The sequence below is a fragment of the Streptopelia decaocto genome (assembly GCF_964273445.1).
Source record: "Streptopelia decaocto genome assembly, chromosome: 16".
NCBI lineage: Eukaryota > Metazoa > Chordata > Aves > Columbiformes > Columbidae > Streptopelia > Streptopelia decaocto.
In genome coordinates, this window is record NC_138671.1 from 6,727,621 (window position 1) to 6,751,353 (window position 23,733).

General features: G+C 50.2%; 2 protein-coding genes across 6 annotated transcripts; one reads left to right on the forward strand and one right to left on the reverse strand.

The window, feature by feature from the left end:
* The first annotated feature begins 3,245 nt into the window (after positions 1-3,245).
* On the forward strand, positions 3,246-11,790 carry PCTP (phosphatidylcholine transfer protein). 2 transcript variants are annotated; one of them, XM_082067126.1, is made up of 6 exons: positions 3,246-3,412; positions 5,721-5,838; positions 8,881-8,960; positions 9,280-9,451; positions 9,934-10,001; positions 10,430-11,790. In XM_082067126.1, the coding sequence occupies exons 1-6, from the start codon at positions 3,266-3,268 to the stop codon at positions 10,493-10,495; spliced, it is 651 nt and encodes a 216-aa protein (XP_081923252.1). In that variant the 5' UTR covers positions 3,246-3,265; the 3' UTR covers positions 10,496-11,790. The 2 variants fall into 2 exon arrangements, with proteins under 2 accessions (XP_081923252.1, XP_081923253.1); XM_082067127.1 differs by lacking the exon at positions 9,934-10,001 and having other exon boundaries at positions 10,656-11,790.
* A 226-nt stretch (positions 11,791-12,016) lies between these two features.
* FBF1 (Fas binding factor 1) lies at positions 12,017-23,040 on the reverse strand. 4 transcript variants are annotated; one of them, XM_082067152.1, is made up of 25 exons: positions 22,957-23,040; positions 22,648-22,760; positions 22,298-22,325; positions 21,578-21,619; positions 21,158-21,248; positions 20,849-20,900; positions 20,467-20,499; positions 20,198-20,330; positions 19,821-19,934; positions 18,833-18,953; positions 18,478-18,611; positions 17,967-18,057; positions 17,408-17,857; positions 17,072-17,166; positions 16,540-16,598; positions 16,003-16,137; positions 15,725-15,825; positions 15,258-15,431; positions 14,641-14,748; positions 14,277-14,392; positions 13,859-13,977; positions 13,173-13,340; positions 12,803-12,989; positions 12,576-12,700; positions 12,017-12,325 (listed from the first exon to the last, which is right to left on the reverse strand). In XM_082067152.1, the coding sequence occupies exons 2-25, from the start codon at positions 22,648-22,650 to the stop codon at positions 12,218-12,220; spliced, it is 2,787 nt and encodes a 928-aa protein (XP_081923278.1). In that variant the 5' UTR covers positions 22,651-22,760; positions 22,957-23,040; the 3' UTR covers positions 12,017-12,217. The 4 variants fall into 4 exon arrangements, with proteins under 4 accessions (XP_081923278.1, XP_081923279.1, XP_081923280.1 ...); XM_082067153.1 differs by having other exon boundaries at positions 22,991-23,011; XM_082067154.1 differs by lacking the exon at positions 22,957-23,040 and having other exon boundaries at positions 19,821-19,919; positions 22,648-22,941.
* Between the last annotated feature and the right edge of the window lie 693 nt (positions 23,041-23,733).

Genomic DNA, 23,733 nt, shown 5'->3' on the forward strand with positions numbered 1-23,733 from the left:
TAGACTGCCTTACACGTGCACATCTGCGGTAGGATATGCCGTTGTTATTCTGAAGAACTTGCTTCTTGCAACCTGCAAAAGTCATGAAACAATTTGTAAGAAAGGCTTTTACATAATGCAGTCAATAAAACAATAGTAGTAGAAGATTATGATTGGTTTGGCTGTGTATAACAGAAACATGGATGTGCATACTGCGTAAATGGTGTGTCAGGACTATTCAGCACTTTTGCAAAGTTTTTGGAATGCACTGAGTGAAACGGAATGACAATAGTATATAAATGTCTGCACAGCAGTTGAATCCGTCAAAATTCCGCATGTTTATTTCATCTTCAAGAGTTTCTCAAAGTGCACCAGTGCCACACAGAGACAGATGCAGGAAAACACAGTATAGCTGGTCACACTCTCACATACATGGATACTCATATCCAAACCGCTGAAAATCATCTGGGGCCTGAAAACACCAATGCAGTATTCACTGCTGTTTGCATTTCTGGCCACTCGCGATTTCCTGATGGAGGAGTTCTCCAGTTTACTGGTTTGATTACACACCGTAGAACACCATGGATTACTCGATGTTCATTTCAGTAGCACAAAGGTTAGGTGCTGGGGTGGAATTAACACAGATTATTTCCATTCTAAAAAACAGGTGGCCAATTTAGGTGCATTAATCCCATTGATAGTCCACATCAGCAAGTTTCCTTGAGGTATCGTTTCCCACTGAAAGCAGCAGCACCTAAATACCTAAGAAATACTAAGTATGTGGGTCAAGTCGTGGGCACTTTCGAAACTCCTAGAATAGTAACCCTCTGTTTTCATTCGGTGAGTGCTGAGGTCCCTGATCCGTGTGTGGGGCTGGATCGTGCTGTATCTAGGCTGCCTTTGGGAGCTGAGCTCAAGCTTGGGTTCATGTTCCCAGACCCAGCTGCCCTGGAGCAGTTGCTGTCCCCCCGTCTGTCGGGGCAGAGCTCTGCAAAGTGAGTCCCCACCATGAATCACCCCAGACTACAGCCACTAGTAGTGCAGATATTAAAGGGTTTGGGTTCAAAATTTAGCTTCTATTCCTAAACTAAGGGCAATACGTGGACATATAAGTGAAAAATAAGAACGCTTACATGAAAAGAGAAAATAAAGTTTCCTCCCAGAACTTTTTGTGCTTTCTTAGTAACCACCACTCCTTATTTACCAAGAAAAAAGGTCACACAGTAACGCCTTTTTTCAAAGTTTTGGTCCCTAGAGTAGCCTTGTGAGATAAATCTCTTTTTCCATGAGTGCTGGGGGGAGGAGGGAGTGGCAAGGCAGCTGTAGCCAACTTCCAACTCCGATGCCATGTAGACAACCATATAATACAAAACATTTACCGTAAAACAATAGGCAATGATGTTGAGCTGTGATCCCTTTAGTCCTTTTGCTCAAATAAGGCTCCTTAAGAGGTCATGTAATCACACAGGTTCATTTTCAGGCATGTTAATTACTGGATGTTAAACATCAACCTTGGACTCACAACTCCTCTTTTTTTCATGCTGGGTGAAAGTCTTCTCTGTAAAAACAAGAGCCACAAACTTTTTCAGTTTTACATGAGTCCTATTTTAGAGCATGAATGGGATTTCAAAGTGAGATAGAAATCTGATAAAATTGCTGCAAAGCTACTGTTTAAGGAAATAGTTCTGCAAGATAAACTAAATCGGTCTCACTTACAGATCACTGCCTCATATTACGTGTTAAAGAGCAGACTGCCAGCTGGGTGAGCAGCCCAGCTCCACTGGAGTCAACTGAGCTCAGCCGAGAATCTACTGAGAAGGATTGAGCTGTAAGAAATGTATTGTCAACCATGTTTTGGAGAACCAGCTCAGCTGACTGAAAGCACGCTATAGCAATTCACAAAGAACACAACATATTTTATACATACTGTATAAATATTAACAATACAAGCTCATAATGCATGCAAGCATACTGCAAAAATAAAACAAAATAACTGGAATGTTTGCCCAGCGGTTTCACTGGGAGGTGAGAGCAGGTGATGTATGAGCAGAGACTTTCCATCATTAGTGACATTATTCTAGAAAGATGCTAAAGGTCAGATTCTGGCATCAAATTTATATTCTGGGGGAAGGGTCATGAGAGACCATCTTGCCTTCTGCCACAACTCTCCCAAAGTCTTCTGGGCTGTGCAAGGATGACACTCAGCCTATATCGTCCAAACCAGAGTCAGCAGAAATCCTCATGCTCTGCTTGCAAACCAATTGACTGTAACTGGAAGGGACAGCTGACATAAGTGAACTCTTTGTCAAAGAAGTCAGCCACTTGGCAGGAAAGCTAGAAAAAGCTACATTTTGCCAGCCTTGCACAGAGGTCACCACCAAGTCCATTGGGCTGCTGCTGTCAAGCAGGCTCTTAGTCAGTAGGTTTGATGATGTCCAATAGCTCAGAGCTGTTTGTGTTTTATTCTGAGGACACAGTGTTCAGAAGGAAAATCTCACAGGAATTAGAATAATAAAGCTGTAATGAGAACAGATTTACAACTCCAGGGAGAAAACCTGCCCTAGCCACTTCATGTTTTGATGCCCTGAATGTTCCAGCCTCACACATTCGCATATTGTTACAGCCAATGTAATTCAGCAGAAGCCCGACGTGAGGTGCGTCCCCGTCCTCCTGCTCCAGGGTTCAGCCCTGTGACAAAGCTTTGTGTCCCAATTCACCCCAGGCCACCAGCAGCCACCTCTTTGCTGGCCCCTTTGCCAGGCTGGCTGGGCCTCTGTGTGTGCCAGGTCAAACACAGCGACCAACCAGCTGGACAGCGCCTATGCCTTCTTTGTCTATTCTCATCGGAACATGTTCTTTATATATTCTCATCAGAACAGTCTGTAACGGAAACTGCTTTATTAAAACGTGGAAAAAAATAATTATACATATATATATATATATATATATATATATACACACACGTGCCCATAGGGACTATTTAATCTGTGTCCTTGGGGAACACCCAAAGAACGGTTCTGAGCCACCAACCAAGGGCACCGGGCCCTGCTCTGGCACTACACCGATGACACAATTAGCGGCCGCCTCCCGCACGTACCACCGAGAAACGGAGTCCCTGTCACGAACGGGAGGAAGCACGGGGAAACCGGCGGGTTTACACCGATATAAACCCGCGCTCCCCGGTTCGCCGCAGCCCCGCAGCCCGTGATGGCGGCCCCGGCGGGGAGGGGCGGTGGCAGCCATTGGCTGGGCCCGGTCCGGCCCCGGTGTCCTGCCGGCGCGGAGAATGGAGGCGCCGCCGCCGCGGGGCTTCTCCGAGGAGCAGTTTCGGGCCGCCTGCCGGGAGCTGGACCAGCCGGCGCCGGCTGCGGGGGGGCCGTGGCAGCTCCTGGTGGAGAGCATGGGCGTGAGGATCTACCGGCTGTACGACGAGGTGGGCGGCGGGGGGGCGGCCGTGCCCGGGGCTGAGCGCGGCGTGGGGACGCGCCCCCGGGGCGGGGAGCCGGGGGAGCGCGGCTGAGAGCGGGGCAGCGCGGCACGTCCCGCTCCGGAGCCGCCGGTTCTCTGAGCTCCCTTGGCCGTCCGGGCGCCACCGGCCTCGGCTCAGTTTCGCCGGGCTCGCAGCAAGCAGCTTTCAGCGTAATGCTATTAACTGCTGATGGAGAAAGCGGCTCTGCTGCAGTAAACACCGCTCTCACAAACTGCCGGGGAACCTGCGAACTGTGAGGCTCTAAAGCTTGTGAACAGCTGGTGGCTGGAGAAGTTCCTGGTGGAAGGTGCTGTCGGCTGCAGGAGCAGTCGTGGGTCTAACGGGGAGGTTGTGTGTCCCACTCCCCGACCCCTCCGAGGATGCGGGTGGTGAAGGCGAGACCGCCCGTGCTGGAGCATCCTCCTGAGCTTCTCCCTTCTGCCTCTCTCCAAAACTCCCTTCAGACTGATTTTGCACCTTTCCCCCTCTAAAATCAGGAGGCTGTTTAGAAGGGCTTGGAATAATTTCAAGCACAGTCATGTTTGAAAAAAATAGCAAATAAAGTAAATGTATGGGTCTTTGTGAAAGGCAAGACAAGGTAGGGAAAGTATCTTTTTTTTAAAAAGAAGCGACTTCATACACCTCAGAGTTTTTTGGTGGTAAATAGTCCCCGTTTACAGCATGAACATGGTAGCTGGCAATAGCAAGACAAGCACATGGGTGAGCACACACAGCAGAGCTGAGCTTGCAGTGCCTTGTACAAGGACCCCAGCTCAGGGGAAATGGACAGACTGGGTGGGATGAAAGGGGCTTTTCCAAGTCCAGTCTTCTGATTCTGCTGGGATAGGAGTCTCTTGTTTGTTTTGTCTTTCAGTTGCTTCGAATTGCAACATGAGAAGAAGAACCAAGTTCCGGGAGAAGGGGTTTTGCTTCAAGTTGTTAGTGGAAAAATTGGCTTTTAACACATTGAACTACAAGTCCACTAGAGCAGTGGCAGTGCAGGAAGCTGAAGGCAGCAGTTTTATTTCTTCTTGCCTTCTTTCCACCTTCTCTGCAGCCCACACAAACAGATCTCCAGGGCTGTCCTGCTCTGTGCTGTATTCCATTCCATTCCACAGATTGACTCTCCCGCTGACAGGCCTCTCCAAACCTGGAACATTTCACTCTTGTTTTAATTTTCTCTTTGTAAATTGCTGGTTTTATCAAATGTTTTTGCCTGTCTGCCTGCAAGATGTCCTGTTCACTTTTCAGATCATGATTCGTTATTTCATACAGTTAGCAAAATACTACCTTTTTACTAGGAGATATTTAATGATGTATGCCACGATTTGTCTAAGCAGTGGAACAAATAGATTGCTAGAGAAGAACATAATTTCTTGATTTGTCTTGAGCTACAGTATAAGAACGTGAAGGCTACAGATATAAGAATGACTGAACTGATAGAAAAAACCCAACCATTCACTAACAGAACGTTGTATAATCCTTCCCTCCCTTTCCTTGGCAATGCTTAAATTTGACTCCTACACTGTATATTCAAAATACTCTCATTGTTTTAATTTAGTCCTGAACTGGTACTAACAATAGGACAAAATTGCTCTATAGGCACAGATGGAGTTTCCGTATGTTGCGAGAAACAGTAAAAGCATTAACATAGGAGATATCCTGCACCCCGCCCCTTCAGTGCAGACCGCTTTAAAGTAGCTGATAAATATTCAAGGTAGATATAATAGCACATTGTATATAAGCATGAACATTGTAAAACATTCCTGTATCACAGCTTGAAGTATAAGCACACCTGACTCGCTGGACAACTTATTCCAGATCGTGCAGTACTCAGTAACCTCTTGGAAATGTCCGCGATTCTCAAGCACATTATATATAGGGTATGGAGACCTCGCCACAATAATTTAATGCTTCTGGTAAGCTTAAGGTTGGCAGGATTTAGTCCACACGGACCACTGGAGATGAAAAGGGGTGTGTGTAGAAACACGTTCCCTTTGGAACTACTTATGCACTAAAAGGGTACTGGTGTAAGGGAAGGAACTGCCATTGTGCTGGGCAGCTCAGCCTGTCTGGATTTAAACTTTCATGTATAGATCAAAAAGTCGAGAGGTTAAAGACTGGATCTTCTATTGTTTTTTGAACACTTGCTTTCACAGCTCTTGAGCAAATTCGTAGTTGTGCCCCACCTAACTTCCTTCAGCTGTTCTCCCTGCTGCAGAGTGCTTCCCTTTCCTGTGTGACTTTTCCTCCCCTCATTCTGTTTCCACAGCAATCAGGACTTTATGAATATAAAATCTTCGGTGGTCTTGCTGACTGTCCCCCAAAACTGTGTGCGGATGTCTACATGGATTTAGATTTCAGAAAACAATGGGATCAGTATGTTAAAGGTAAGCTCATCTAGGCAGTTTAAAAGCAAGCTTTACGTCCACAGTGACTCTTCCCACTAAGACTTTGTTCAAAGGTATTTTAAAGTTGCTGCACCCAAAGACTTTCAGGCAGACTTAAGTATCTTGTGGGATAAAGTTGCACTCTGCAAATACACACTGACATGGAACAGTTAACATCTCCTCACCATATAGCATCCTTCTGGAATGAATTCTTCCCATGTTGGTTAAAGCATATAATTGGCATCACTTGTTATGCTGAAGCACCTTGCAGCTTCTGGTTGCAGCTCCTAGGTTAAATTTTAGTAGATGTTCTGTGGAGAAATGGAGATAGTACCTTTTGTGCCTCTTTGCCTGTTGCAGCGGAGCAGTGCAGTGGCTTGCACCGGTTTGTTCCTTTCCTGAAAACACTGGTTGTTCTTGGCACCTTTTACCATCAGAAATAAGTGTCTGTCGAGAGAATAGTTGCTGACTTTGGGTTTTTAGAGAGAAAGGAATAACTAATTTAGCTGTGTTTTTAGTTAATGTTGTCTTTGAAAAAGAGAGTTGAACACCTTAAGTCAGCAGTGACAAGGCGAGGGTTCAGCTGCTGCAGGCATCCGATAACCCGTTTATTTTGGAGATGAGGAGCTCTTCTGTCTTAAGCCTGTGCGTAACATTGCTTCAGGCCAATAAAACTAAAACATGGTGGAAGTGTTTTGCTGAACAAAGAACAGTGTTAAAAAGGAAATAATTGTTAAATGTTGTGCTTAAGTCTAGGACAGCTCTGTGGTGAACAATTACTAGTAATGCCTGTGGCTGTGTCATACAGAGAACCACACACTTGACTCATGTCAGTACTTGGTCAAGCTTAAGATGCTCTATCTTCATTAGTAAGTGTTATTTGTCAAAAGGGGCAGTAGCTTTCTTGTAGTAAAGGCCACTTTGCTGTTAATGAAACAAAAAGAGCTGGAGTGGGACTCGACATTATCACATTAGATGTAAAAATACTGTGTTTTTTAATTTAATTCAGTAGTCTTCGATTTAAGTGCATTTAGGAGAACTGAATCCTTCTTAAACAAACACTTTTTTTTTTTATACCTTCTTAGAGAAAAGAAAGGAAGCAGTAGGGGGAAGCTACACCCTTAAACTAAAAACTAGATAATGTTTCAGAGCTGGTGTTTACATCCGTGTTGACCGTGATATGTTAATCTGTGAATTTATACTTGGGCTGGTGCTTCAAGTCCAGCATTTCACAGAAGTTCACTCGTGAAGGGCATTGGCGTAATGTTAACGCTTTCCCTTTAGCTTAAACATTGACACAAATCCACCCGTTCTTTAGAACTGTACATATGATGAAATAGTGCTAACTACTGTTTTCAGTGTAAACTGTGTAAGCTTGGGTTTTCCTCTTTCACATGTAGGGAGAAAAACCAGAAAGCTTTCATTCAGAGCCTTCTTGCCATTTGTTTTAGTGTTCGTATTCCTTGTTGCTCATGCAGCTGTGCAGTCACAGCTGTCCAGAGCTCGCTGCTGAACTGAAATAAAAACGTGACCAAGGTGGAAGTAGCTGCCTTTTACGTTGAAAAGATACCTGCTCCTGCACTAAACATAAGAGGAGCTGATCTCTGTCCTCTAGTTCTGTTCAGCAAAACTCTTTATGAAGGCCTGACAAGAGGCAGATATGGACAGGATTCCTGAGGGCACTTCAGAGGGTCGTGCTTTGATCTGCTCTTGCCAAGGGTTTACTTGAGGCCTCCAAAATGTTGGAGAAGGAAAGATCTGCAGTTAGAAGTGGAAGTAAATCTAATATACTAAACCAATGCTCCAGTGACCTCTGGTGGATGCTGTAGTATTGTAGCTCGCTCCAGCGCTGGAAGTTTGTGCATCCAGTTCTGCTCCAGCCTGGAGAAGAGAAGATGTTTTTGTGGCCGACTTGCAGGGCACACCAGCAGAAGCCCTGTTTGGAACATGTTATATAGAGAAAGAATCTCCCATCTGTGGCACCCATCTCGCCTTGGCAATGAGATTATAAATCTGTTTCAGCCTTATTTTCAAAACCACTGAAAGTGATGTGGCAGCCTGTGTGCGTTGGCTTTGAAGGATATATTGCACCTCAGGCAGAATTCTGCTCAAAAGAAGGAAAAGACTGCTCTGTTAACACGAACCACCTTTCTGGATCACACACTTTTAACTGCACCCACATAATGACCAGTCCCCGAGCAGACAGGAATTACCCCGGCTCAGCCCCATGGCTTGTCTGGTCCATTAACCTGATAATGGCAATTACCGCCCCATGGGAAGAAGCTGTGCAGTACACAGATTTTCAAACGCAGTTATGTAGTTCAAACTAATTTTCTCCTTTATGCCACGCTACTATCTGACTGAGTCACTGCTGTGTTTTAGGGACTATTCTTAGATACTTTCTTCCTATTCAACTGCCTTCTGATTGAGTTCCAGGCAGAATGAAGATGGTGTCATGAAGCCTCATAAAGTGCTCAAGCCTCTTGTTCCCTGCTTGTATATACTGCTGTGAAATTCCTAATAGCTTTTTCAGACTTCACTAATCCCTCATGTAAGACCTCTTTGGGAAAGCAGTACTTGTCCTAGTTCCTTGTTAACTCAGAGTCATTTACAAGAATGATGACAAGCTTGTGAAAAATCATACTGTACTTGAGGCTCAGAATTATTCAGGGTTTACACAGGCGAGGAGAAAGCTTTGAGATGGAAGGGCTTTGGAATGAGTTAACTGTCTGAAAGTGTTTGGGGTTTGTATTTGGGGTTTTACTGTTTTCGTTTGGTTCATTTTTGTTTGGTTTGGTTTTTCGTCAATGAATTCAATAGCAGCAGAAAAACAGGTCGCCTGGTTCTGTGCGTTTGATTCCTGAACAACCCTGCTACAGAACGTTTTTTAATGTCTTCTGCTACAAGTACATATCAATTTTGACATAAGGGTTGCGTGTAAAATGTGGTCATGTCTGAAATCTGAGCAGTTCTTCACGCCATGTGTGGTTCTGTTGCAGTAGAAAATAAAAGTTTCTAACAATCTTCCTTTTTCCACTGTAGAACTGTATGAGAAAACATATGATGGTGAAAAAGTAATCTACTGGGAAGTGAAGTACCCTTTTCCGCTCTCAAACAGAGATGTATCCTTTCAAGCTTTTTGTTCCTCTTGCAGTTTTTGTCACCTGGTCATCTGGGGATGCCAATAATATGCCGATTCTACTGCTCTGCTGCGCTCAGTCTAAGATCTTGCAGTCATTTTACATGGATATGTATAGCACGGAGAAGAGTGTGGGTGCCTGTTCCCACACACAGCTGAAGCTCACAGAGCTGATTTATTACTCTGCAGGACTGAATCCTGTAGAAGCATAAGGAGCTGGTATTTGTAATGGAATTCACTTGTCCATTCATCATCTGTCAAACTGACACTGTTTTGACATGCCTCCTCAACTTAGCATACAGTATGTCTATATTCGTGAATGTCGAGAGATGGATGTGGATGGGCGGAAGATCTGGGTTGTCTTAGCTCAAAGTGTGTCTGTTCCTCAGTGCCCTGAAAAGCCTGGTATTATCAGAGTTAAAAGTTATAAACAAAGCCTGGCAATTGAAAGCGATGGCAAGACTGGATCTAAAGGTAAGAGGTCAAGAAAGTGTGATCACAAGTCACAAAGCCAAAGAATGTGTGTATCAAAGTGCACAAAGAGGGAGACTGGGAATTTTAAGCTAAAACCAGCTGCAGTCTGGTTATCTCGGCAGGGATTCAAGTATCATGTTTGACAGATGTCTAAATTAAATGGTTTGCCTAGAGATTGACTCCTGTCTGAGATTAGTCCTTTAAAGACAACCTTATTTTATAAGACAAGCTGCCTAAAATGGTTTGCAATAGCCTAAATTAGCATTGTGGTGCTCTCAGCTTCCCAGAGGTTACCTGGGAACGGCTGTACTTACTTCACATTCCACTTCAGTACAAGTTGATGTTCTTGCGAAGAATTTAGAGCAGAACTGTTGTACTTGGTGCTTCAGTCATGCACAGCAACAGCTTCTGTCATATGGTGTTAGAGCGAATACTCAGACTATGGCTGCATAACTCTCTGGTGACTTCTCTCCCATCTCTAGTCTGTATGTACTATTTTGATAATCCTGGCGGCATGATTCCATCGTGGCTGGTCAATTGGGCTGCCAAGGTAAGTAACGGCCGACAGCACAGTTGTTGTTGCCTGATGTGTTTCGAACAATGTGTTCACTGCATCCATCCCTGTCTTCTGCATGTTGGGTAGAAGTATTCAATCCCATTTTTAGAGTGGCAATTGTCTTAATTTTTTTCCCTTTCAAATTCCTTCCGTTAGTCAACCAGGCAGGTTAAGTTTCTGCAACAAAAATGACAAATCCGTGTTCCAGAGCGTACGTGAACAGCCTTAACACCAGCAAACGTCAATGATTTATTCTGTCCATGAAGCATTAAAGGAATGGTCTGCTGCTTTGTAGCAGATCTTAGAACTGTCCTGTATGTGTTTTTTAAAGCATGATCTACATAGTGGGAATGCTTATCCTGCTTAACGGTTTTTCGTGATTACTTTATGCAATAATTGCTTTTCCACTTTTCTCTTTACAGAGCGGCGTGCCTGCTTTCTTGAAGGATATGCAAAAAGCTTGCTGTAGCTATTCTAAGAGGACATAGGTCAAAGTTCATCTTAATTGTTTAATTCCTAGAGCTCTGCGCTTACAGGAGTGGCCATTGTGTGTTACACTGGATAAAAATCTACCTCTAATATTGGAAAGAATTTGATTTTAGTTGATTTATGCCTTGAATTTTATTAGATCTCTGTTTCTGTCTCCAGCTGAAGAGCTAGCCACTGACAGGGGGACCCCGCCATCAGCTGCATCCTTTTGAAAGTGCTTAGGTTTAGCTTTGTCCCCCATGCTTTGCTTACGCTCGTTGTCGTGTGTCAGCTTGAGGAGTTCTGCTGATTCAAATATTACACCCTCAGACAAGAGACAATGATCTTGCTGGGAAAAATGTCTGAACTTGGACTGAAAATTCTCTGTGTGTGTTATGCCTGGATCTACCTTTGTGGCCTTGCAGGGTGGCTTCCTACTGAAATTGAGAATTAGAGCTTGCGTTGCTTTGAAGGAAACGCTTTTGCTACCTGAGTTTGATATTCTTAAACTGTCTGCCTGCTGGAAACCTAAAAACTGCTGAGGGCGTATAGGAAAATTCCTAGAAGGCTGCAGTAGGAACTGATCTCTGTTACTAAGCATCCTTGTCATGGCTTTAAGTCCAGATGTAAAAGTACTTGTGCGTAAAGCCTTGCATTCACATCTCCATACCCCTGTAGGAAAAGTAAAAACAATTGGCTTGTCCAGCTAGGAAAAAAGGAGGAGTTGGCTTCCATGTCTTATTGAAGAAGAGCAAGTTATATCTTCAGAGTCAGTAGCCTTATCTAAGTTGGATACCAGCTTGAAATTGGAAGTAATTTTGAACTGGATGCCTGCAACTGAATGTGAATGAACTTGGTGTGGAACTTGGGCTTGCTTGCATCTTGAAATTTCATGCTGATGCAAAGAATGAAATTGTAATTTTGGATGACAAGCGCAACTGAGGAGGAAATTAAACATCCAGCAGCTTTGGGGGGAATGGGGGAGGATGTGGTGCATAAAAGATGAGGAGGCCTAAGGCTCAGGGATTTAAAGTATTCTGCATCATTATTAAATTTAATCCTATTATTGAACAAATCTTGTAATGGGGTAGCTTTGTCCTGTTAAAAAAGAAATGGTTGACGTGATTGCCTTTATATTTTGTGTAAGTATTTGTTTCCAATAAATCATTATTCTGTCCATGCAGTGTGTTGTTCCATCTAGCTAGACAGGAGCATCCTCGGGGAGCTGGTGAAGCCTCCGCCATCCCACTGACCCCTTCGGTCGTCCCAGCCCAGTGGCCAATGGAATCAACTCCATGGGAGCAGCCGTGTCCCGGGAGCATCGGCCGGGTGGCCGGTGGCACTCGCCCTGAGGGGTGTCACAGCACCTGGGGAAAGATTTGACACTATGAATACTCCAAGATTAAAGACAAGGACAGCGCTTCAGCTGAGAACTAGGATGATTTATCGATTGTTTTCCTCCCCCTTCGATGTCTCTGTTAAGATTGGGGAGGGGGGTTACAGGAGGTCAAAAGGAGACACAGGAAGCCATGAAACAAAGATATGATTCAAAGGAAACAGGAATTGTTTACTTATAAGAAGAAATTGAAAAACAAATACAAAGATAAAACCTGACTAATATACAGAGTAACAAACTATGAAATTTGACAAGAACTAGCACTATATTTACAACTTCCAGTGAACATTATACATTATCATATACACATTATAAATTATAATTATACACAAACATATATACAAAATCATAGCCCCAAGAATGATGGACACGACGCCAATGGAGATGAAGTGTTATACGGAGCTTTCCTCATGGGCTTGAGGAATAATTTCTCGTTCTCCAACGAATATTTCTCCTGGGAAGAGAGGAAGGAAGGATGGCATGAATACCATAAAGTGCCACAGAAAGGGGGTCACCAACCTGAGTCAAGGTGCGAGCATCCACCTCTCCTTCCCTCTGGGTGCTCTGTGGTCTCTGCAAGCCCAGCCCAGCCCAGCCCAGGTCTCAGGAGACCCCCAGCTCTCAGACCCCCGTCAGGTTCACCCAGCCCAGCTCCCCGCAGCGGCTCCGCAGCCCCTTCCAGCCCCGCTCATCCCCCGCCTCACCTTCTGGATGTGGAACCTCAGAGTCTGCACTTGGGCGCTGAGTAGGGCACGGTCGGCCACGGCCATGACCTCCCCGATGTCCCGGAACCTGTGGCGAGGCAGCGTCTCAACAAGAGGTGGAATGTCTGGAACAGGAGCCCAAGGTGCAGCTGCTGTTAGAGGAATGGCAGACTGTGTGCTGCCCCCCAGCACATCCCTTCCCACCCACAGCACACGGGAAAGCTCACCCATGGCGCTGGAGGGGCCATTGCTCGGGGCACCGAGGTCCTGGGCTGAGGGGACACTTCCCTGGTGGAGTCGCTGCTGCTGCTGCTGCTGCTGTTTCAGCTGCTCCAAGTTGTGCAGCATGTCCTGCAGCCTGGCCTGGTGCTCCGACTCTATCCTGTGTGCCTCCGCGATCTTCTGGGCCAAGAGCTGCAAAGCAGAGCGGCTGAGGAGGTTGGGGACAGGGATCCTTGCTGCCCTGGATCAGGGCTCCTCTTTGTGTCCCCTTATTCCCCTTCCAGGACAGGACTGGGATTCATGAAGGGTGTGAAACCCCAGCTGTGCTGCCGGCCTGTGCACGGCTGTGAACCACAGCACAGATGCTCTGCTTACCTTTTCCACCTCTTCCTCCTGCAGCTCCACACGCAGCGCGGCATCATTCACCTTCTCCTTCTCCATCCGCAGCTCCTTCCAGGCCTCGTCCAGCCTCTCCTGGTCCTTCCCCAGCTGCTTCTCCTTGGCTTTTAGTTCCTGGCCGCGGATCTTCAGCTCCGCCCGCTCCTAGGATGGGGCATGGGGGAAACCGATGCATCACCTGCCCGCCCCAGACCCCATCTCAGGCTTCCCAAGGGATGGGAGAGCCCTGCCCCTGCTGAGCTCCTCGTCGGTGCCAGTTCAGTTGCAAAGCAACAGCATCAGGTGCTCCAGCAGTGCCCTCGCCCACCCACGTGTGGGGACTGGGGCTGGTAGAGCTGGAACTGGACACACACACACAAACACTCCTTCCCCAGAAAGGATGGAGCCCCTCACTGTGCTGCACACCCTCAAACATAGAATCACAGAATCATTTTGGTTGCACACCCTAAAACATAGAATTATAGAATTATAGAATCATTTTGGTTGGAGGAGGCCCTCAAAATCACCAACACTGTTGGTGAACCATATCCCTCAGAACCTCATCTATGTGTCTGGGACAGATGCCATTCACGGGCTCCAGGCCAGGGACCCCCGCAGATCAGACAAACACCCCAGACCCAGCCAGGAGCCTGGTCCGGGCACAGAACACAGTGTGGGCTCACCTGCTCCATCAGCCGAGTCTGCTCATCCAGTCTTGCCTCCGTTTTGGCCGCCAGCTCCTGCAGTCGTGTCCGCTCCTCCTCCATGTCCTTCTGCTGCTGTGACAGCCTGTCCTGGAGCACTGGGGAGAGGCAGCAGCAAGGCTGTGAGCAGCAGGAGGTGGGAAACCCCCTCTGGCCACACCATATTCACAGAACAGCTGCACAGATTTGTGCTCATCACCTTCTGCACATCCCCAGGACATCAGTCCATAAGAGGGAGACCCCAAGATGTCCATGACCAAGGCAGACAGAGCTTTGCCAGCCTGGGCTCCCAGCCTCTGCCTGACTCAGAGCCCAACTGTCTCCCTGTTTCCCCGAGTGTCCCCAGCCACAGCAGGGACTCTGCAGCCACTGTGGCACAGAGCAATGGCAGACTTACTCCTGAGCTGCTTGTCCCACTGCTGTGCCTTCGTGGCCAGCTCCTGGGAGGCAGAGTGGTGTATGGCCTCCACCTTGCAGTCCAGGTCGTGCAGGTCCATGTCGCCATTCAGAGACCTGCAGAGAGGAGTGAGGGCAGGGTCACCCCTGTGGGACACACTTTGTGTCATCAGGATGGAGACAGGGATGCGTGGTGGGCCATAGGCTGGGCAGCCCTGCCCCAAACCTCTCGGGGTGACAGCAGAGCAGTAGGAAGATGTAGCTGCTGCTTAGGGGAGCCTGCGCGTAGCAGGGGGACAGGAGTGGCTCCTGTGGTCCAAGGCTGGTTGCCTGTAGGACAGGGACCAACATGGGGCCATCAGTACCTGGTGTGAGAAATGGCGCTGGTCACCGCATCCATCTCCTGCTCCTTCAGCCACTTCAAGTGCTGGATCTGCTCCTCGTAGTCCTTCCGTAGCTTCTGGACAGACGCCCTGCGGGACACAGGGAAGGAGCCCACCATGGGCTGTTACAAACTGGTGCTCCCCACGATGAGCACTGTGGTCATGGGGCTGAGAACCAGGTCCCAGTTGCTGAGCTGGCAGGGTGGTCTGTCACGGGGCACCCCACTGACATCCCACATCTGGGACAGACCACATCTACAGGTTTTGGGCTTCTCTACCAGAAATGTATTTCTCCTTGTCCCAAACTATGTGGACGTGAGTGACTTGCTGACCTGAATAAAAGGGATTTGGGGGAGGGAAAACAGGGGGTTTAGCATCTTTCAAAATACAACGCATTCACTCTGGAATGATGTCTCCAGCCGCATCTCCCTGTGTCCACCTACAAAGCAAATCCCCACTGCAAAAGCCACCCAGTTGCCCCAACTCAGCACTTCTGGACTCTGATTTCTCCTTTCACCATGGCCCCAAACTGTTCCCTGGTTCCTTTGCCGAGCCTGGTGGTACTGGCCCCACGCACGTGCAGCTCGTGCCGCTCTCACCTCTGCATCTCCCGCAGCTGCTCCAGGTCCAAGCGGTGCTGCTCCAGCAGCTCTGCCCGCTCCTGCTCCACGTCCTGCCTCTGTTGCTCCATCTGAGCCAGCAGCTGCTCCTTCTGCCACCGCAGCATGTCCTCCCGCTGCTTGTGGGTCTCCTCCTGCACCTTCATCAAGGTCCTGCCCAGAGAGAGCCCACAAGGGGTCACGGCACAGAAGTCGTGTTGCTTTCATCACACTCTGCACCCAAAGGGCACGTGGGGATTTAGGAGCAGATTGGTGGTGGTTTGTGTGTGGGGAAACTGAGGCAGGGGCTGCTTCGCTCTCCGCAGTCTGAGCCCTGAACCCTCAGCTGCTGTCCAGTGCCATGCCCTGGTTGGGGACGTGCTGGCAATGGGACTGACCACTGGTCCTTGTCACCCAGGGGACAGTGTTGGTGAGAGCGGAGGGGAGCACAGGCCAGAGCCCGGTACCTGTGGGTGCTCTTCAGGAGATCCAGGTCCTCCTGGTGCTGCCTCTGGACGCTCTCCAGTAACAGTTTCTGCTCTTCCTGCAGCATCTCCAGCATTTGGACCTGTTGGGCATCCGGGGAGAAGGTCATTGTGCTGCTCTGGGGACAGAAACCCTGGGCATCTCTGGACAGGGAGGTTCCTCCTCTCTCCTGTCACCCTGATGCTGTTTGGAGCAGACATGGCCCCTTCTCCTCCCCCTGGTCACCCATGTTCCCCATCCAGCAGGTGCTGGGACTCACCTTGCCCTCCAGCTCTGCCACATGAGCCTTGACACTGAGCAGCTCTGCCCGACAGCCCGATGTCTCCTCGCAGAGCTGGGCTGCGGGAGCCTCCAGCCTCTTCTCAGGCAGCACATCCAGGGCTGGGGCCTCTGCCTGTGGGGATGGAGAGAGACACAGCCCCGCTGGGCTCTTCCCTGTCTGGGGACAGACACAAGGACAAGACCACAAGTCCTCGGGGAGCCTTTGTTGTCTCACTGATATTATAGATATATGCCTGGGGAACTCTGTACATGCTGCTCAGGCAGCACAGCATTGTAAATGCACACGGTTTCCAAAGCACTCATAGCACTTTGGCCTGATAAATACAACCTGTGGTACCTTGGGGCTCTCCAAACACTTTGCATCTATGAACACGGCTCCCAGAGAAGCAAAGTGCAGCCCATACTTCCTCCTGCTCAGGGAGCATGGACAGTCGGATCCATCAAGTTGCCAGTGAAGGGCCGAAGATCCCCCCCCGATCCTGCCCCTCTTGGGGCTCAGGCCCAGCAGACCCACCTGAGTGAGTGGGGCAGGGTCTGGTATCTCCTTCTCTCCTGGTAACAAAGGCGTGGGCACTGAAAATTGAACAAATCCGTGACTCAGACATGGCAATGGGAATCATCTCCATCACCCAAGGAGGAGGCTGGGGTCCCTAAGCCGCTCTCAGTGGTGTCTGAGCTGGTGCCCAGCCTCAGCCCAGGGCAGGACAGGGCTGCCAGCACACAGCACTGGTGGGACAAGTGTGGGGGCAGCAAGAGGGAAGGGGGAGAGAAAAGGGACAACAGGAACTGACAGCCACCCACTGCTCAGCCAGAGCAAGTCCTTTGCAGCCCCCTTAAGCCCCAAAGGCAGCTGGGTGGAGATCAGTGGAACAGGGATGGGGGATCCTGCAGCTCACAGCTCACTCTGACAATGGCCGGGAAGAACCTGGGCAGCTTCCACATGGCCAAGGGCGATGCTGCAGCTCCTGCCTTTTTGTTTTTTTTTCAGGGAACGGGGACCCTCTCTGCAAGCCGCTGCCCAAATTGTACAATCACACACAACGCACCCATGGTGTTGGCATCTCCAGAAGGATCCTCCTTTGCAGTATCCGATGGGCTCACTGAGGCAGGTTTCACAGTGCTGAGCCAGGGTACCAGCCCCCTGCGTGGGCACAGAGACACAAGTGACTCACAGCAGTGTCACAGCTCGGGGAGAGGCCGCAAACGTTATGCTTGGCATCATTTTAAGTTTAAAGCCTTCCCTCCCAGTTACAGAGGTCCCAGACCAAAGTGACGGCTGCTGCTGACCAGCCCTCCCCGTTCCCCATCTCACACCCGCAGCTGCTCTCTGCAGGACCTCTGTCTCTCCATGGAGGATGCCCCAAAGGGGAAGGAGGTCTCACCTGGAGCCACCTGTGCTCGCTGCCGTGTCCTGTGGGGCAGCTGCGGGCTGTGCTGCTGCTGGGGAGGCGGCTGGCTGGCTGAGGGGAGAGCGGGGACGCGGCCCTTCCCCCGTTGCCTCCAGGGGCTCAGCCTCTCTCTCCTCAGCCTTGGCTTGTGCTCGGGCTCTCTTGCGAGCCAAGGCAGCCATCAGCCAGTCCTCCTGCTCCTCTGGGCCGGTTCTAGCCGCTGCCTCCTCTGTGGCCGGGAGCTGGCTGGCGGGGCTGGGGGAGATGCCCACCGTGCTGCTGGTCTTCACGGGGGACGGCAGCTCCGAGTCAAAAAAAACTTCATCTTTTAAGCCCAGCCAGTCGGCCCCGGACCCTCTGCGCCGCACAGGGCTCTGGCTGGCTGGAGGGGATGGTTTGGAGCGGGGCTCTGCCTTCGGTTCACCCATGTTCTCAGCTGTGAACCTGCTGAAGGAGAAGCAGTTGCACCCCTTGCCTGCCAGGGGACGCAGGGACCTGCCTGCCCCACCGCAGGGTGGTGACTGGAGCTACAGACACACACGCAGCACTGTACCTCACCGACTGCCTCCTTGATGGCCTGGAGCCCATTGAGGGCTGGTATTCTCCAAAAATGAGATCTTCCTTGTCCCAACGCTCTTCTTTCTCTGTACAGACAAGCAGCCTTGAGTCAGTGCCCAGAGGAGCAGTCACTGCAAAGACACCAGCCCTCCCCTCCTCCTCCTGCCCTGCAACCCCCACAGGGATCGCTGCCTCTGGGAAAACACAGCTGGAAACATCTTCCTCAGAAACCCGCGAGCAACGTCTCTCCCCAGCGTGGCTGGGAAATGCATCTTTGTTGGGAATCAGCCCACAGTGAAAGATGCTCCCAGGCTGCCTCAAGTGCAGAGTATGAGACTTCAGCATGAACCACCTTCCCCCCAGTGCTGGCTGAGAGCCCGTTAACCGCCCTGCTCACCCTGACAGAAAGGGTTTTTCCCCTCTAAGGGCATTAGAAATAAATCTTGCTATCCCAAGCCAACGCTGTCACCTCTGCAGGCCTCCCCAGCATCCCTGGCTGTGCTCACCTGGCTGCTTTTGGGACTTTTCATCCTGTTTGAAGTCTCTGCGCTCTCCCATGTTCGGCTCTTCCAAGACTTTGGCCGCGGAGCCTCCTCCAAACAACTCATTCAGCGTGGAGCGCGCTGGCCGGAGCTCCTCTCTGTGGGGACACGGTGGCAGATGGTTTCTCCCAGAGGCAGAGCTGTCCCTCCTCACTCAGCCTGGCCAGGCTGCTCTGGCTCTTCTCTGCCAAACCAGCTGCTCTTGCCCCTTGCTGGGACCCAGGGGCAGAAACTCCAGCATCCCCCCCAGCACGGTGGCATCAGCTCAACGCGCAGCCCACCCCCTGCGTTACTCCCATCACCTCCTCATTGCCCTTACTCTTTCTTGCCACTGCCAAATCCCAGCGCTTCCAGCATGTCGTCATCGTCGTTATCTTCAAACATGAGCTCCTTCCTCCTCTGGGCCAGGGCCGTGATGCGCAGGGGTGTCTGGGGTGACTCTGCGGATGGAATCGCATGTGGGAGGAGATTTGAGCGGGGCTTTTCTTTTTTTTTTAAACAAGAGATCAAAGCAGCCCTGCCTGCTCTTATCTCTCAGGATGATTTACAAAGTCATTTTTAAATAACTCTTTTCAGTGACCTAATCTCACAGCAAGTGACAAAGTGGCAACATGCCACGGCCTGCTCTGTGGCCATGTATCCACTGCTGGGACATTGCTGGGGGGCACTGACACGGGGGTTTCCAGCTCTAGCAACACCAGCAGCTTTTTTACCTTTACAAGTTTCCAATCAGATGATTCCCATCCCCCTCACCCAAAGCCGCTGTTCCACCAATGCACCTTAGTCCTTGCACAAACCCATCAGCTGCTACTTGTGCCCAGAATGGATTTATCAGGGTGCAAAGTGATTTTAGGGGACTGCCAGACCCATGAGCATCCCTGCTGCAGGAACAAGAGGGGTGAGTGCCTGGAACAGAGCCACAGTGCAGCTGGATGCCTCCCAGGGTGCCCAAGCTGGGCTTTAGCGTGGTCCAGGGATGCTACAGCCACCCAAATCCTGACTCCGAAAACTTGTTCTCATTTGGCAACGTGCAGAACAGGCTGGGTGAGGTTCAAGGTAAGATCTGAGCCTCCATTCCCAGAAAGGAAAGGCCAGTTCTGTAACCTGTGGCACACTGGAAATGTTGAGCATTCAGTGAGCTGTGTCACAATTAATCATGTTATCAAGTTGCTCTATAAATGACCACACCGGTTCATAAGAGATAGGACTAGGTGGCTTTTGATTTAATCAGTCTGGATCTCACACAAACTAAGCCAGTGTGCTGATTCATTTAATACAGAGAGGATGCAACTAGCAACCCCACTTACCTTTCCCTTTGCTCTCTTCTGGTTTTCTATCACAGCTGCTTTTACTGCTGGTTGGAGCTGCCTTCTTGGGAGCATCCTGCTCCTTATCAGATAAAAGATCTGCCAAAGGATCAGCTAGATTCGAGAATTACCCCGCAGGGGCAGGAAAGAACAATAATAATAAAACCAAACAAAATCAATGTTATTTAGAAATAGAGTTCTGCAATAAGCCATGCACTATCCCCCCACCATGTGTACACTCGATGTCTGGGACAGCCCCAAAAAGGACTAGGAAAAGGATTTTGGGGAACAAAGCCACTTTTTGTTCCCTACCCAGGACAAAAACACCCCCTGCTTGTTTGCAACCAGGCTGCAAAATAGCAGAATCTCCTTATTACCTTTCTCAGCAGCTGGCAGCTTCCCTGTGGTTTTCTCTGCTCCCCTCGAGGAGTCACCTCTCATGGGGGTCTTCCGTGGCCCAGAACCAGGTTTTGGTATTCCCAGGATTTCAGCGTCCAAGTCGTCCATGTCCTGGAAAGCAAGAGGATGAGGACGGGCGCAGGGTGAGCGCGGCGAATGCCTCAGTGCTGCCTCTCCCTTGGGAGGCTGGTGCTGGGGACCGTGGCTGCAGCGCGTGGCGGGGAGATGGGGGGATTTCTGTACGTACCCCCAGGCTCTGCACATCCGACGTACTGGATCCCTGCGTGCCAGGGAGGGGAGAGATCAGACAGATGAGCAGACTTTGGAAACTCCTCACCCCTTGCTCCAGCGCCTGCTTTTCCTCATTTTATGCACCCAAGAAGGCTGGGCTGCAGCAGCATTTGCCCCCTGGCTTTGCTCCGTCTCCTCCTGGGTACCTGGGAGCCCTTTTTCCACCATCCACCCGCTTCCCTCTCCTGTCTTCCCCACCACACAGGGATGCCAGAGGGGTGAGCTCTTCAGCCAAACTTCTCCCTTCATCTCTGGTACCCCACTGCTCACTGGGATGGGGTGACACAGGGGTCCCAGCCCTCAGGACATCCAGGCTCTCTCCCTAGCTCTGGGCTCACCTCTGGAGCTTCAACACCGAGCTTGCTGTAGAAATCATCTTCTAGGACAGACCTGTGACACAAGCCCGACGTTAGCAGTGCCACATGGGAGCTTGTGAGCACACCAGAGCAACCATATCACAGCACACAGAACATGAGGCTCAAATAACACCAGAATAAAAGATGGTAGTGCTGGGACTGCTGTAGTTAAGCAATAAATGGTTTTAAGGGACATTTACAGAAGATGTACAGGGCTGGAGGCACCCCACTTTCCCGGAAAGCTTCAGAAAGATATCAAAGTGGGAGAAGTTGTGTCTGAAAGGGACTCACTTCTTGCTGGTCTGCACGCTGGGGTTCCAGGCTCTCCCACCGCTGCTGCCGGCTGCCTGGGAAGCTCTGGTAGATTTAACACTGGGTTCATCTGAAAACAAGACATGGAGAAATCAGGATGATAGACACAGGCATAGTCCTGGCCTAGGCACTCCAAGGGGGGATTTGCCAGCTTCTCATGGACCACAGAGGCTTTTAATCAGAGACAAACTTTACTTTGCCTCCCCAGATCAATGGCCAACCTATTCCAGGGCCTCTGGCTCTGGGAATCTGGCTCTCCCCTCTGCTCCCTGCTTCATCCCCAGCACAACTGGAGCCCCTCGCACATCAAGGGCTGTTGCACCAGCAGCTCCTGCTCCCAGGAAGGGAGGACCAGGACAAGGATGCTGCCCCTTCAGCTGCAAAGAAGGTTTGTTTTACCTTCAGATCCCAGGAGGTCATCGAGGATGTCATCAATGGAGCCTGAAACAAGACAAATTAAAGGTGCTGAGATAGGTGAGCTCATTGAGCTGGTGTAGAAAAGCTCCCAATGTCAACAAGGCTCGCTCTTTTGAGATCCCCCAGGAATAAAGATTTGGTCTCAAGCATCAGCAATGGCATGCCTGCCATGTCTTCTAGAGAGAGCTGCCAGGGCCAGGACTTGATCCTGTATTTTATGGATGTAAAACTGGCTTCGCTGAGGGAGAAACAAGACTTCTTTATCAAGAGAGCCAGCTGCTTTCCCTTCAGGTAGTTGCTGGCCACAAGCAACACCTGATCTGTGAATTCTCACCTGACAGTATCTCAGAGCCTCTGGGCAACCCCAAATGCACTGCTTCAGTATCAGGGGCTGCAAGAGGCTTCTAAACAAGCAATCAGGGAGCAGGGGAGGGGAAGAACTGAAATAAATGCATATATTCTGCCCTGGATTTGGGAAAGCCCCCAAGAAAGGAACACAAGAGCCCAAGTGAGAGGCTGGTGAATATCTTTGGGTCAGGAACGACACGATGCCCTGAGCTGCACCTTCCACACAAGGATGGTGACCATTCTGGTAGCCAGGGCTGCCACCTCATCCCAGTGTCCCCCCTCCTCCATCCCAGCCATTCCCAGAAGATCAAAGCACCGACGGACAGTAAAAGGAAAGCACACCAGTGTACGTACCTCTTAAACTTTTCTTGGCTTGCGCAGCCTGTGGAGAAAGACGAATTCCCTCATTAGAAAACAGAGCGAGTCTGAGCTGGACTGAAGCACACTCAAGGCAGAGGCAGGTTTCTCCCGAGAACCCCAGCAGCACCAGCGATGCCCTTGTCCCGCCCGCGCTGCTTGGGAAACAGCAGCTGAAAGCCCGGGGAAGCAGAGAGATGTGACCCCTCCAGTGACCCCAGGGAGCTCAGCCCCTCTGCCAGCCGGGCAGCAGCCGCCAGCCCTCGGGATGGCTCCTGCCCCCCACCGAGGTTCCGGGGCATCACACGGGGATTTCCCCGGCCTGCCTGAGCACCCATCACACTCACCATCGCACAACTCCAGCTATCCCCTGCTCCTGTGAGTCTCGTTACAGATCGTAACGATCTGCACCACCACGGGGGATCGAGCACCGTTGGTCACGCCCGCACCAACGTACTACCTGCAGGGAGAGGAGGATTTTCCCGATTTGCTGTTAAAAAACCGTCCCTCTCCTGCCCGGGGCCCCTCTGCAGCCCCCCCGGCTCCTCCCAGACTCTCGAAAGAAGGCTCAATCTGAGTCTTAAAAACAACCCTCTGTTCCCTAAAACTCTCTTGCGCCCCTGCAGCAGTTTGCATGAGGAACGACCCCCCCGCGCCCTGCAAAATCCCCCCAGAAGGAGCAAGTGCCACCGGCAACATCCCCGGCCCGCAGCAACCCGGGCACACCACCCGCTCCTTCCCTTCCCTTCCTGCCCGGTCCTTCCTTTCCCCCTGCGGGGTGCTGGGAAATGTAGTCCCCGCCTGCCCGGGAGCTCCAGCCCCCGCAGCCGGGGCCCGGCGGCTCCGCTGCGCCCGGAGCTGGCGGGAGGAGCTCGGGAGGGGCAACACCCTCGCACCCCCGTCCCAGGCGGGCTCAGGGCAGCAGCGGGGTGTCCTGTTTCTCTATGGGGGACAGACACCCCGGGAATGGGGGTTTCACTGCCCCTGAGATGGACCTTCCAAGGTATCAGGCTGGTTGTGGCACAAACAATCCCCCCCACTGGGCTTTCAAGCCCCATCTTGGTGATTAATTGGTAACAAAGAAGCACAGTTCTAATTACATCATACTGAAATCACTTCTACTTGCGCAGAAGAGACTCAACACTTGTGGAAATGGTACCATCACATTTTGTCACAAGATGGGTGAGTCCTCACCAAGCTGCAGGGACATTTAGCAGAGTTGAAATGTGACTTGTTGACCAAGACACACAACAAAAATCATCCCATGTTGTGGCATTACCACTAACAGCAGCAAACTGAAAAAGTGTACATTAAGCTCACCACTAGCAAGGGAGTACAGCATCTGCCATTACATCACTATCTTCCTCCAAAAAAAAAACCAGGAGAAAACAGTTTTTAAGAAATGGCTTTTATGAATTAAAGCTGCTGCTGCC